Here is a 13,940-nt window from a genome sequence, read left to right on the forward strand (position 1 = left end):
CTTAACAGAGACAACAATTATCAAAAACTGATAAAAAATAATTCTTGCCCATATAGAACTCATGTTCCAGTAGGTATAGTTTTACAATAAAATATAAGAATAGCTAAATTATTTAGTTTGTCACCAGATACTAAGTGCTAAAGGAAAAAATAGTTCTGATTAAGGGGGAATGGGAGTACTATGTTGGTAGTGGGAGCAGTTGTAATTTAAAATATAATATTATGTCAAGTTTAGCCTCTTTTTTTTTTTTTGAGACAGAGTCTCACTCTGTTGCCTGGGCTAGAGTGCCGTGTCATCAGCCTAGCTCACAGCAACCTCAAACTCCTGGGCTCAAGCAATCCTCCTGCCTCAGCCTCCCGAGTAGCTGGGACTACAGGCATGCGCCACTATGCCCAGCTAATTTTTTCTGTATATTTTTAGTTGGCCAATTGATTTCTTTCTATTTTTAGTAGAGACGAGGTCTCGCTCTTGCTCAGGCTGGTTTCAAACTCCTGAACTTGAGCCACATCCATCCACCTCAGCCTCCCAGAGTGCTAGGATTACAGGAGTGAGAAGTTTAGCCTCTTGAGTAGGTGAGATTTGAGCACAGGTTTTAAGCTGATGAACGTGTTAATCACCCAGATGTCTGGGGAAGGAGCATTGCAGGGAGAAGGATCTGCCAACATGTGTGTACCCACCTTGTTTCCACAAGATGGCCTGTGGTACCGAGTGGTGGGGGAGATGTATCAGGCTAGGTAAGGCCACGCTGAAGATTTTTGTATTCTGGGTTAAATGAGGGATTTGGGGAGGGATTGGGGTATAGAAGTGACATGATCTGACTTGTGATTTAACAAACTCCTCTGGCTGCATAATTGAGAATGGAGGGTGCTACGGTTTGAATGTTTGTCCCCTCCAGAACTCAAGTTGAAATTTGCTATGGTAGCAGTATTAAGAGGTGGGACCTTTAAGAGGTGATTATACCACGATAGTTCCACGCTTACGGGTGGGGTTAGTGCTGTTCTAAAAGGCAGAGTTCCGCCATCTTTTGCCCTTTCACCTTCTGGCGGTGTGTCAAGAAGGCTCTTGCTGAATGTGAGTGCCTTGATGTTGGACTTCCCAGGCTCCAGAACTGTAAGCAAAGAAATTTCTGTTCATTATGACTTATCCAGTCTGTGATAATTATCTTATAAATTGCACAAAGTAAACTAAGACGGGAGCCAGGTAAGGATAGCAACGGTGGAAGCCTTGAGACTAATTTGGAAGCTATTGCAATAATATAGGCAAGATACAATGGTGGTTCAGACCAGAATGGTAGCAGTGGAACTGGTGAAAGATAATCTGATTCTGGATATATTTTGAAGATAAGCTCATAGGATTTCCTGATGGACTGGACATGGAGTCTGAGAAAGAGAGGAATCAAACATGGAGGCCTTTGGCCTGAGCAACTTAAAAACCAGACTTGCTATTGGCTGAAATGTGGAAGATTATGGATGGAGGTTTTATGGGAAATGATCAGGAATTCAGCTTTGAATGTGTTAAATTTGAGGTATTTCTTAGACTTCCAAGTGGAGCTGACAATTAGGTAGTTAGATAAATGCATCTGATATCCAGAGGAATAATAAGAGCTAGAGACAGAAAATTGAGAGTTGACTGTATAAGACTGTATGTGATCACCTATGGAAAGAGTGTGGATAAAGAAGAGAATTCAGGACATACTTAGCCCTGTGATACTTTTTTTTTTTTTTTTGAGACAGTCTCACTTTGTTGTCCAGGCTAGAGTGAGTGCCGTGGCATTAGCCTATCTCACAGCAACCTCAAACTCCTGGGCTCAGGTGATCCTCCTGCCTCAGCCTCCTGAGTAGCTGGGACTACAGGCATGCACCACCATGCCCGGCTAATTTTTTGTATATATATTTTTAGTTGGTCAATTAATTTCTTTCTATTTTTGGTAGAGACAGGGTCTCGCTCAGGCTTGTTTCGAACTCCTGACCTTTCCGCCCGCCTCGGCCTCCCAGAGTGCTAGGATTACAGGTGTGAGCCACCATGCCCGGCCAGCCCTGTGATACTCTTGAGAGGTGTAGCAAAGGGGACAAAGAGTGTTCAGAGGAACAGAAAAAACCCAAGAGTTTGGAGTCCTACAAGGCAAATGAGGAAAATGAATTAAGGAGGGGAGCACAATCAAGTATGTCAGATGCTACTAATCAAGATGAGAACCGGGAATTGACCACTGGATTTAGCAACATGGAAGTTATTGGTAACCTTGATAAGAGCAGTTTCAGTGGAATGGTGGGGGCAAAAGGCCAGTTGAATTCATTCAGGAAAGAATGGGAAGAGAGGAATCTGAGACAGCAAGTATAGAAATCTTTCAAGTAGTGTTGCTGCTAATGGGAGGGGGAAATAGGGTAGTAGCTGGCAGGCGGAGTGGGGTGAAGGTTTAAGTTGGGAAAAATTGTGGCAGGTGTTTGCTGATAAGATCCAATAAAGAGGGAAATCTGGGCCAGGCGCGGTGACTTACGCCTGTAATCCTAGCACTCTGGGAGGCCGAGGAGGATAGGATCACTCAAGGTCAGGAGTTCAAGACCAGCCTGAGCAAGAGCGAGACCCCCGTCTCTACTAAAAATAGAAAGAAATTAATTGGCCAACCAAAAATATATAGAAAAAATTAGCCGGACATGGTGGCACATGGCTGTAGTCCCAGGAGAGCTGAGGCAGAAGGATCGCTTGAGCCCAGGAGATTGAGGTTGCTGTGAGCTAGGCTGACGCCACGGCACTCACTCTAGCCTGGGCAACAGAGTGAGACTCTGTCTCAATAAATAAATAAATAATAAATAAATAAGGAAATCTGATACTACATGAGAAAGGAAGAATGGCAATAACAGTATCCTTGAGGTGAGTGGGAACAGGACATTGTGTACAGAGGAGAGATCTAAGCTAGGAACATGGATAGGCAGGAAGATAGTGTGTGGACACAGGTGTTGATAAGTAGCTCGATGTGGTTGTGGGAGACTGGAAGTTCCCTGCTGATTGTAATTTTCTTAGTAGAGAGGTCAGTCATTAATTGGAACTCATAATTGGAGAGATGGTGGAGCCCTGAGAACAATGGAGGTGTGAAATAGTGATTTAGGAATGAATTTAAAGTGAAATCAAGGCTGAGCTCATGCCTGTAATCATAGCACTTTCAGAGGCTGAGGTGGGAGGATGGTTTGGGCCCAGGGATCCGAGCCCAGCCTGGGCAACACAGCAAGATCCCCTATCTCTACCAAATAAATAAATAAATAAGCAAGCCAGGTGTGGTGGTGCATGCCTGTTGTCCCAGCTACTGGGAAGGCTGAGGCAGGATGATGGCTTGAGCTGGTGAATTTGAGATTGCAGTATGCTATGATGATACATTCTAGCCTAGACAACTCTCCAAAGAAAAAAGACATGGAAAAGACAGAATGGAGTAAACCAGGGATTTGATTTTTGCCAAGCAAGACACATCTACAGAGGGCAAATGAATTGAGTGAATGCAAAGGAGTCATTTTAGTGATGGAATTTAAACCAGGTAAGGAGGAAGAGTGGATACCAAGAGCTGAGTGATGTATTATTAGCCCCTGTAATATAAACCTGTTTCTTTTTCTGAAAATCCTAAGTGCTGTGAGGTTTAGATAATATACATGTAGTGGAGTACTAAGCACAGGACCAAGCACTGAATAAACAGTGCTTCTCAAATGAGGTTTCCCATTAAAATCACCTGGGTAATTTTTTTTTAAATTTTTTAATACTTTATTAGGCAATTTTTCAAACATAACAGCATAGTTGAAAGAATTATACAGTGATCACCCATACACCAACCACCTAGATTCTATAACTTTTTTTTCCTCTTCACATGTAGGGCATTTGTTCATAGGGAGGCCACGAGTTTTGTGTCCCTCATACAGTGACCCGAGGTTCCTGTTGGGTGTATTGTAAACAGAAGAGCCATTCTTCAGGCCCCCTGCTCTGAGCACACCCCTACGCCTGGGTAATTTTTGAAACTAACACCCAGGGTCCAACTCAAGACAACGAATTTCTGCAGGTGGGACCCGGGCCTTGCTCCAACTATTCTATAGGCGGTTCTAATGTGCAGTCAGAGCTGCAAACTTTAGCGTTAACCTAAACGATCATAAATACTAACAAGCGAATATCTCCTATAGGCCAGGCAACACACTTGTCTAATTTAAGTCTCACAAGTCTTGCTCACAAACAAGAAGTGACAGAACCGGGGAGTTCTAGCCAATTGTCTTAGACACGGTCCTTCTCACTGTAAGCTTGTGACTCCAATGATGGCTTAAGAAGCAGCTCCTGGGAGCTTCTAAGAATTGCATCACAGACTGTATCAGACCCGCATTTTAACAAGATCCCCCATGTGCACTAGAGTTTAAGAAGCCCGGAATTACAGCACACTGGCGAGCTCCACATTTCCACTTGGAATAAGGGGGACCCAAACAAGTCATATTAATGAGCTGGGGGCAATGTTTATTTTATGGAATCCTTTTTTGTTTGTTTTTGATGGGGGTTAGTTTTTATATCCTATAATCAATTGCTTTTAAGTATCAATAAGTTATCAATTTTTTTGTGGTCTGAAACTAATATGTTTCTAAAAAGGATTATCTCTAGAAATGTCTTATTGATGAAATCATAGTGAAAGTCACTTAGGATTCCTTTTTAAGACTTTAAAAAAACCTGAAGCCATTCAAGTAGGTAGCTCAGTGAAGTGGTCCACTGTTACAAATAGCATTAGTGCTTTGTAGTCACCAAGTGCTTTCTTCCTCATTACTTGGAATGACTGTAAGAGTTTATTATCGGGATTAAAGTAAATTGTACAAGGTCACAAGACTGGAAATAGCAGGAATAAAGCAGTTCCTTTGGCTTCTACTTTCATGCTTGTTCCACAATCTAAGACTATTTATTTATGAATGAATGAAAGAATGACAGAGTCTCACTCTGTTGCCCAGGCTACAGTGCCATGGCGTTAGCCTAGCTCACAGCAACCTCAGACTCCTGGGCTCAAGCAATCCTCCTGCCTCAGCCTCCTGAGTAGGTGGGACTACAGGCATGCACCAACATTTTTTTCTATATATTTTTAGTTGACCAACTAATTTTTCTTTTTTTTTAGTAGAGACAGGGTCTCATTCTTGCTCAGGCTGGTCTCGGACTCCTGAGCTCAAATGATCCGCCCACTTGGGTCTCCCAGAGTGCTAGAATTACAGGCGTGAGCCACCACGCCCAGCTGACTTTTTATAAAATGTGGGCAAATACTATAAACTATGAAGTAAAGCAATTTCCCGGGGTATAGAATAGCACTGTTTTGTCAGCTCCTGGAGATCTAGACTTGGAGTTATCACAGAGGTAGTCACTGTTTCTATACTCGGGGAACCTTGGGTATGCTACGAGCTTTATTTATTTATTTATTTATTTATTTTTTAATTTTGAGGATCTTCATGAGAGTATATTTATTTATTTTTTTTTTTGAGACAGAGTCTCACTTTGTTGCCCTGGCTAGAGTGAGTGCCCTGGTGTCAACCTAGCTCACAGCAATCTCAAACTCCTGGGCTCAAGTGATCCTCTTGCCTCAGCCTCCCAAGTAGCTGGGACTACAGGCATGCACCACCATGCCCAGCTAATTTTTTGTATATATATTTTTAGTTGGTCAATTAATTTTTCTATTTTTAGTAGAGACGGGGTCTCGCTCAGGCCGGTTTTGAACTCCTGACCTCAGCAATCCGCCCGCCTCGGCCTCCCAGAGTGCTAGGATTACAGTGTGAGCCACCACACCCGGCCCGAGCTTTATTCTTGAAACACTTAAGCAGATTTTTTGGTGGGGAGGTAGAGTCAAGAAGGTGCAGGGGTACCCTACTGGTGTAATTTTTTCCTTAGGGAAAAGACAACTAAAAACATTGTGAACAGAACATGTATAATCCTAGCTGAAATAACATCTAAAGCTTTGGAATTGATTTAAGGATGTGTTTATTTACAAGATACAAATGTTTAATATTTAATAGGAATTAAAGTGCTTAATTTTACAATGTTTCCAATTCTCTGCCTTTATGACCAAATATACATATGTTACACCATATATACACTATCTGCAAGTATTATACATTCATACAGCTAGAAAAGAACAATTATGGTGTACACTTTCACATTTTAGTCAACCATAAAATTCTGATAACATACCTTTTCAAATTTATCAATCAACAATTCGAAAGAAAAATCCAGGTAACACTTACTTTATAATATCAGTCAATTGTCACTCACAAAATCAAGTGCTAGTTTGGTTAAAAAAAAAAAAAAGTCTTATATACAGGCATGATTGTTTTGCTAATGAAGAGACCCCCCCTCCCCCAAGTGATACATTCCAAAATCCATGTATTGTATAATAGATAATGTAATTCTGCTATCAAATGGTCTCCGCAGACTATTTCTTCCCAAACCTATATTTCACTATGTATTTGGTATTCACTTATTAAAATACCGCTAGGAGATTTAACTTTCCACTAAACCTACCACAATGAATTTTAGGAAAAGGGGTGAGCATCATGTACTCTCAGTGACCCCAACAAGTTAAAAACTATCTTGTAGAAGCCATGTGCTATTTCATCTCAGAACATAGAAAAAGACGCTGCATTCTGCCATATGCTCAGTCTGGAAAGTAGAAGACCATGACTGACATTAGAGGGAATTTTTTTTTTTTCCTCAGTAAACAGTGTAAGAAATGGCCTAAGAGAATTGTTTCTTAAAAGTCCAAAGGAGAAAAAAGATACTGTACTCTATAATTTAAGAGGCCAAGGTCAAAAGCCTGTGTGCAATGGATCCCATCAGCATGCAATTACATAGATTTGTATTTTATAGTTTGTTTCCCTTCTGCAGTTTTAAGTATTTTCCTCTTAAAATATAATGCTCTGATCTGGGGACCAGCAGTCTTTTTGTCTACATCTCTGTTCATTTTTTTTTTTTTTTTAAGAGACAGAACCATTCTGTCACCCAGGCTGGAGTGCAGTGGTATGATCATAGCTCACTGTAACCTCAAACTCCAGAGCCCAAGTGATCCTCTCATCTCAGCCTTACCAGCAGCTAGGACTACAGGTGCACAACACCACACCTAGCTAATATTTTAATTTTTTTGTAAAGATAGGGTCTCACTAAATTGCCCAGGCTGGTCTCAAAATCCCGGCCTCAAATGATCCTCCCACCTCAGCCTCCCCAAGTGCTGGGATTACAGATGTGAGCCACTACGCCTGGCCTGTTCGTTCATTCTTGTTTCAGTTTCTAATCTTATTCCTGTCTACCCTAACTGTAAAGAAAGTAGTTATCTTCTAATGACCAAATGATTAAAGGGCATATATAAGGATGAATTATACATAAACTTCATGTAAATAATTTATGTTAAAATATTTAAGTTAAAAATTTTTATAGAAAAATTTCATTCCTATGGAAAGGCAGAATTGAAAATCAACAGTGTTTTTACATATATACATACATATATAAATTCACAGAAAGCATTTTTTAAGTAGACATTCTGGTCTTTATATATCATTCATATTTTCTAAAATCTGAGAATCTATAGTAGATAATAGTATGAAAATAAAAAGTAGTTTGATTCTAATAAAACTGGTAAGAATGAAGAAGCAACATGATCCACTACAGATGTCAATACAGTCCTAAGAATAGGAACTGGCTGGCCAGTCCTTATATTAATACATTCTTGGAGAATACAAAATTTAAGAATGAAAACGTTAAGACATTCTTGCCTTTTGAATTAATTTTAGCTTATAAATACCATGTGCTTAATCTTAGACCTGCTAACATGAACATCACATGATGTAGGAAATTTTAATCTACTCTGCATTCTAGCAAGGATACCTGCAAAAAAACAAGACCTTGTTCTCTAGAAGTTTATTTACTTCTGTTGGTACTTGTTCAAGATATATCTAGTCCAGAAAGATCATCAGAGATTTACCACAGACAATATGCTCAGAATAAGAACTTAAGGCTTTGAATATAATCAGAAAAAAACAAGCAACCACCCTGTTTCCACAAAGTCAGGATAAGAAAAAGTAAAACAAAATCATGAACTCACAGAAGAATTTTCGATAGGTTTTTTAGAAGGCATCAAAGAATCTTTAACAACCCTGTAGTAACATGAAGTGTATAGTTTTCTTTATACATTTGTGACTAGCACAAGTGCTCTTTTTAAAAACCCCAAATGTATATGGGAACAGAATACATTTAAAAAGGTCAGTTCCTGTAAAAAGTTTGGTAATTTAAAAAAAATTGGTATTTTTAAAAAAAATTGGGGTAGGTCACCCAGTGAATTAGATAAATACACCAACGTGTATATTGAATGAAACTTCATGGAAAACAAAATGGAGCTTGATAAAGTAGTGCAGATGTGCTTTAACTGTTTCACTATCCACACCCTTTGTGAAAATAAAAATGCTTTTGATGTTTGAACTCAAGGAATGATGCCCCCTACCCACTTCCCTTTCCCTGTACTGAGCAATCTGAATTACAGTGTCATATCTAGGAAGTTAATAACTCTCTATATCCTTGTGGCTGGGGGCCTTCATATTAAATTTTCAGTATAAAACCATACCCTGAAGAGTTTTATTGCTTGCATACATGATGGCATTGTAGATGCCGTTATTACAAAAGTGGCTGGTGGTGGTTTTCATTAAGCCCCGCTTAAAACCAAGATAAAAGTCTGCACTGCATTTTATACTTAACACACCAAGTGGTAGACTTTCAACAAAAGCAAAATTTAAGTTTAAGAACTGGAAATGTTTTGTGATGAATAGCAACTTTGCCAAATGAGTATTTTTTAAGTTTGGAGGAAGGGCACTTTAAAGAAAAGATGACTTGGAAAGCACCAAATGAGAGAAAATAAAGCATTAAAACTTCCACAGAATGTTGGTTTTAATAGGAAAGCAACCAATGAGGTTTGTTTTAGGTTCAATTTGTCTTGACTGCTCAGGTGTCTCAAAGGAAAAGACGTTGATTATTTTTATAACCAATCACACGTTGAGGTCTTTTAGTTGAGTTGTTTAATGCTAAGAGTATTCCTTTACCTTTCATCAAGTAAAAGCATTAGTGACTCTTTAATAAGAGAAACAGGTAAGGCTGTTTCATTGCTTCTCTTTGTGTTTAGCTGAAGGTGGGGTGGAAAGTGAAGATGGTGATTGGATAAGCAGACATTCTCTTCTAGTACTAATGTTTCTCATTTAAAACATTAAAGATAATGATTAAGCGTATGATATTCTTTTAATTAAGTTAAATAACATTGCTATTTATTGAGCCAAAAATTGAGTGTTCATATTACTTCCATTCCAGAAGAGCTTAAGGGTAGGGAAAGTCTAGTTTTCCTGCTGTTCAAAATAGTTTTCAAAAATAATCTGACTCATATATCTTCTCATTGGTCCATACATTTCCATTGTTCTATCCACATTTACAAAAGTCATCTTCCCCTGGTAATCATTCTAGATTCCTATTACTTCTCTTAAGAAAACCAAAGCATCATCTATGGCTATATTTTAACTTTCTTAATATAACAACTCTCAACACATATCACACACACAAGGTGGGCAATTAGATAAGAGAAGCAATGTAAAATTTCTTTTAGTCTGTTCCCTGATTTAATAGGGCCTAAGTAGCTACCTTTATCTCTTTTTGGCTCCAAGTATTTGGTTTAATGTTAATGATCATGGCTGGTATTCCTTTTATGGAGGAAGGGAACTTAATTATGTCAGCAATAACTGGTTCACTTCTTTCTTTGGGGTGGAAAAAAATAAGATACTTCTTAAAGTAACAGGGCTGGAATAAATGTGTGGTAGTCTCAAATTCTGTTCTGCATTTAAGGTGTAATCCTTACAGACTGAGAGGTGAGTGGGGGTCATTCTTGTATATTTCTGGCAGATTGGTACAGTAAAAAGTGAGAATGTATGGGGTATGACAGTGGAAAGGAAATTAAAAAGGTAAAATTTGAGAGAAGGATTAAGTTAAACAGTCAAATTAATGTGAGATTTTAATCACAAGTACAATATATTGTAGAGCAGCCTTCATGACAAAAATCATAATTTGTCTATTAAAATTCCCAAGAGGATAAAAGGGAGAAAATTCTCAGACTTTTTTCAGTCATCTGTACGTCTCGAAAAACTTCCATTAAAATATTGATTTTTCAATATTATGTTTTTCCCTTCTATGGTGAGGTGGTTGAGCACAAACTTCAATGTCTACTGACCACACCCTGCCACCCCAAACACAGGTTATCATGTGTAAATTCTGTTTCATTTCTGACAAAGGAATAGCCCACACAGTTATCCTAAGTATTCATTATATATAGTCCTCATGTAACCATGCTTGATCATCTTACGGAAAAGAAAATCATTACAATAAATGTAGTTTCCACACGTCCCAGTTCTGTGTAATGTCAAGTGTCTCACAGAGTTCGGGTTTTGGTGAAAATTTTTGTACATGCTGATGTTAACTACTGCAACAATTATAGCACTGTAAAAGGTAAAATAACCTATGACTTTGACCGTCCCAGTGACCTAAAATGCAGTTTAATCTCAGAATAATCAGAACTGAAGCATTAACTGAACCCTCATATTTAAATAGGTATTAATAGCACCTTCTAAGAGAGGCACTGTTTTAAATAGGCACAGAACAAAAAAAAAAGGTATGTTAAAAGTACTGTTGGAATTCACAAATATATCCCATGCCATATAAATTACTGCCTATCATAAAAATACCAATACCCTTAGATGCCAATCAGTTAAACAAATCACCAAAAACATTTCTTAAGCTTAGAACACTGCTCACTTCAAAGATAAACCATGCTTTATATTTATAAAATAAATTAGAGATGAATGTGAGCCTAAAGCTGAGGAGAAAAGCATGGATAGTATATATATATTTGATACTATATACACATAATTGCTATATACTTAAGATATTGTATTCTTAAGAGTATTTCTACAAAAACAAGTATTACCTTTTTTGAATAAGTCAAAAATCTGAACACCAACAATTGGTCTTTTTTCTTTCTTTTAAAAAGAACAGACACCATTTATGCAGCTTGAGATTTATAAACTAAATTAAATAAGTTAATACTATAGTCTAAACTGTCCCTGTATTTTTCACTATGGATCTATTTTGGCAACATGGAGGTATATCTTTTAAACTGTTACAGGTCCTACACGTGAAAGAGAAGACTTTAAAGGATTTCTTAAATGAAAGTGCTCACTCTAACCTGATGCTGACAGAATGAATTGATAACATTTTCTTCAAGACAAAAGTATGTATTCAAGGAATAGCTCAAAAAATGCTCAATTTTTCACATTTCAAAACTTTATCGGTAGAATGGCTCTGCACATTAATTTCACTAAGAGTACATAAACATAGGAAAATAGTCCCCAAAAGATGCATTTATGAGCCTATTTTTTCAACATAAAGTGCTAAGATATGAGTAGGGAGAGCTGGGAATGTCTGGAGCTGTAAGTCTGGACACCACACCGTGGCTGGTCCTGGAGTTCAGCATTCTGATTTTCTCTTAGGTTCAGGATGATCGTCCAAGGTGGCTGGATGCTCATTTAGACCCTCTGGCGTCTCACCTGTGACAGCTAAAAAGATGATTTTCAGCCACTTCTGCTTAAGTTCCTCACTGTCTGCAGCAAAGCTGTGCACAGACTTGGACTGGGTCAGTTTGAAACTGTGGGGCAGGTCTGCGCTCCGTGGCATGTCGTCCACAACATAGCCCAGCAGCGGAATGGTGGCCTGGGCTCTGACGTCCTAAGGAGAAACCATTGGACATAAGAGCGTGAGATGTGTTAGTTTGGCTACGTGTGGCCCTCGCTCCTAACAAAGCTCTGTTCCTCCTCCTGCCTCACGCAGGTGAGCTCTCCGTGGGCAGAGAGGAACTGCAGTGCTTAGCCCAGGGCCTGTCCGTGAGGCCACTCATAATGTCGACTGAATGAATGACAGCTGACACCCAAGTTGGACTTACTGACACTACATCTTCTGTGAGGGAACTCTCCATTCAGTGAAAAAGGAAATAAAATAATAGCTATCTTGTTGCCTTCAACCAGCAAGCATTAATGATGATTTCACTACCAAAGCCAGTTTTATTTGGTGATTCATTTATTCATCAATTGATTTATGGACAGGGAAAAAGTTTTAGGAAAAACAATGAAATAGAATAAAATGTATACTTTGGCATTTTTAGTGTATTTCCAAAATAATTTTATTAGCCCTTAATGTAAATATAGATTAAAATACAAAAGTCACACTTAAACCCAGTATGCATTCACCCTGAAAATATACACTTCAAGCACAACACAATCCACATTTCCTGGTGCTGCTCTTGTTAGATGCTATACCTGCATATCTGTTGTTCCCATAGATTTACCTATGCTCCACACACCTGGGGTTCCCAAAAAACTGTTACTGAATAGTAATCAAGATTGATTTCAATTCCCTCTTCCTCAAACATCTATTAAGCCAAAACCAAACAAAAAGTCTTAAACCTTTTTAATGATATGAAATATTGTTTTCCTCTCTTGCTTTAATCACCTTCTCCTCAAACCCACTGAATAAAAAGGTTAGAGAATGAGAAGGGGACAGATGACCCACAGGTTGCAGAAAATATCAGCTATAAAATGTACTGATCAGCTTAAACGACAAATATGAATTTTAGTTTCACTTTTAACGAAACGCAGTGCAACTGCCTGAGTCCTCCGGTTCTAGAGGGGAGCAGTGGAAGGATGTTGAGTTCACTGAATTTACCCCCCCCCATGCCGTGGTCCCTCCAACACACGTGCTTAGGTACCTGAGGGGCGCCGTACATGTACAGTACAAGAGGGTCTTGCTTGGGGATGACACACCAAGCTTTCTGCCAAGGTTTTGACTTCTCCATGTACTGAAGAAAGCTGCACACCACACTGTTTCCAGAGACTTCTGCTGATTCAATCTAGAAAAATACAATGGAGAGAAAGCAAGAGAGAATGAACACGCAATCGAACCAGAGAGAGAAGTAACTAGACGGAAGGGAGATATTCATAAAGTACAATGGGTTTAGATAAAAGGTCTCTTTGGAGTGTCCAAAAAAGATTCATTTGCAATTGCTGTTTAAACATTATCACTAACAGGGAAAAATATTTAAGTCAATTTTAACTCTATTACTAGAACTTGAATGTAAGTAAAGAGTTAAACATGTATTGACTGCTACTATGTAGGCATTTTTCTTAGCAATACCTGTATTACTTGATTTAATCCTTACCTCAACATGGGTAAGTTTGTACTTTATCTCTGAGGCTCAGAGTGCAAGTACCTTTCTCAAGGTCACACATTTAAGAATTGGCATGCTTGGATTTGAACTTCAACAGTCTGGATCTAGAGGCTGAAATTTTTTTTTTTTTTTTTTTTTTGAGACAGTCTCACTTTGTCACCCTGGGTAGAGTGCCGTGGCGTCAGCCTAGCTCACAGCAACCTCAAACTCCTGGGCTCCAGCAATCCTGCCCCAGCCTCCCAAGTAGCTACAACTACAGGAGCACACCACTACGCCTAGCTATTTTTTTTTCTTTCCTATTTTTAGTAGAGACCAGGTCTCATTCTTGCTCAGGCTGGTCTCAAACTCTAACCTCAAGTGATCCTCCTGCCTTGTTCTGCCTCCAGGAGTACTAGGATTACAGGTGTGAGACACCACACCCTGAACTTTCAACCACGGTGCTATGCCTACACTTCAACTATACAAGACTGTAACAGCAAAAAGGAAACACCAACCAGCAATCTTTATCCTAGTACCTAAGATAATAAAACTCTTCTTACAATAAATTTTCTATGGAGTCATTTACAGTTTTCTGCTTTGCCTCTTAATACACAAATCATTGGCTAAAAAGGGAATAATACCATTACAGTAAATGATGGCTTTTACTATTTACATTATG

General features: G+C 38.8%; 1 protein-coding gene and 1 non-coding gene across 5 annotated transcripts in view; both read right to left on the reverse strand.

The window, feature by feature from the left end:
* Positions 1 to 3,845: 3,845 nt before the first annotated feature.
* On the reverse strand, positions 3,846 to 3,973 carry LOC142873630 (small nucleolar RNA SNORA11). Its single transcript, XR_012921622.1, has one exon. It is a non-coding gene; the product is annotated as a small nucleolar RNA SNORA11 (small nucleolar RNA).
* Positions 3,974 to 6,284: 2,311 nt separating this feature from the next.
* Positions 6,285 to 13,940, reverse strand: part of FGD4 (FYVE, RhoGEF and PH domain containing 4) — a 224,276-nt gene continuing 216,620 nt past the window's right edge. For all 4 annotated transcript variants that reach the window (XM_076007489.1, XM_076007492.1, XM_076007493.1 and 1 more), the window contains exons 16-17: positions 12,824 to 12,964; positions 6,285 to 11,787 (exon numbers count right to left, since the gene is read on the reverse strand). In XM_076007489.1, coding sequence (XP_075863604.1) covers positions 11,530 to 11,787; positions 12,824 to 12,964 — 399 coding nt within the window. In that variant the 3' untranslated portion in view covers positions 6,285 to 11,529. The remainder of the gene's footprint in view (positions 11,788 to 12,823; positions 12,965 to 13,940) is intronic.

The sequence above is a fragment of the Microcebus murinus genome, chromosome 10 (assembly GCF_040939455.1).
Source record: "Microcebus murinus isolate Inina chromosome 10, M.murinus_Inina_mat1.0, whole genome shotgun sequence".
Classification (NCBI taxonomy): domain Eukaryota; kingdom Metazoa; phylum Chordata; class Mammalia; order Primates; family Cheirogaleidae; genus Microcebus; species Microcebus murinus.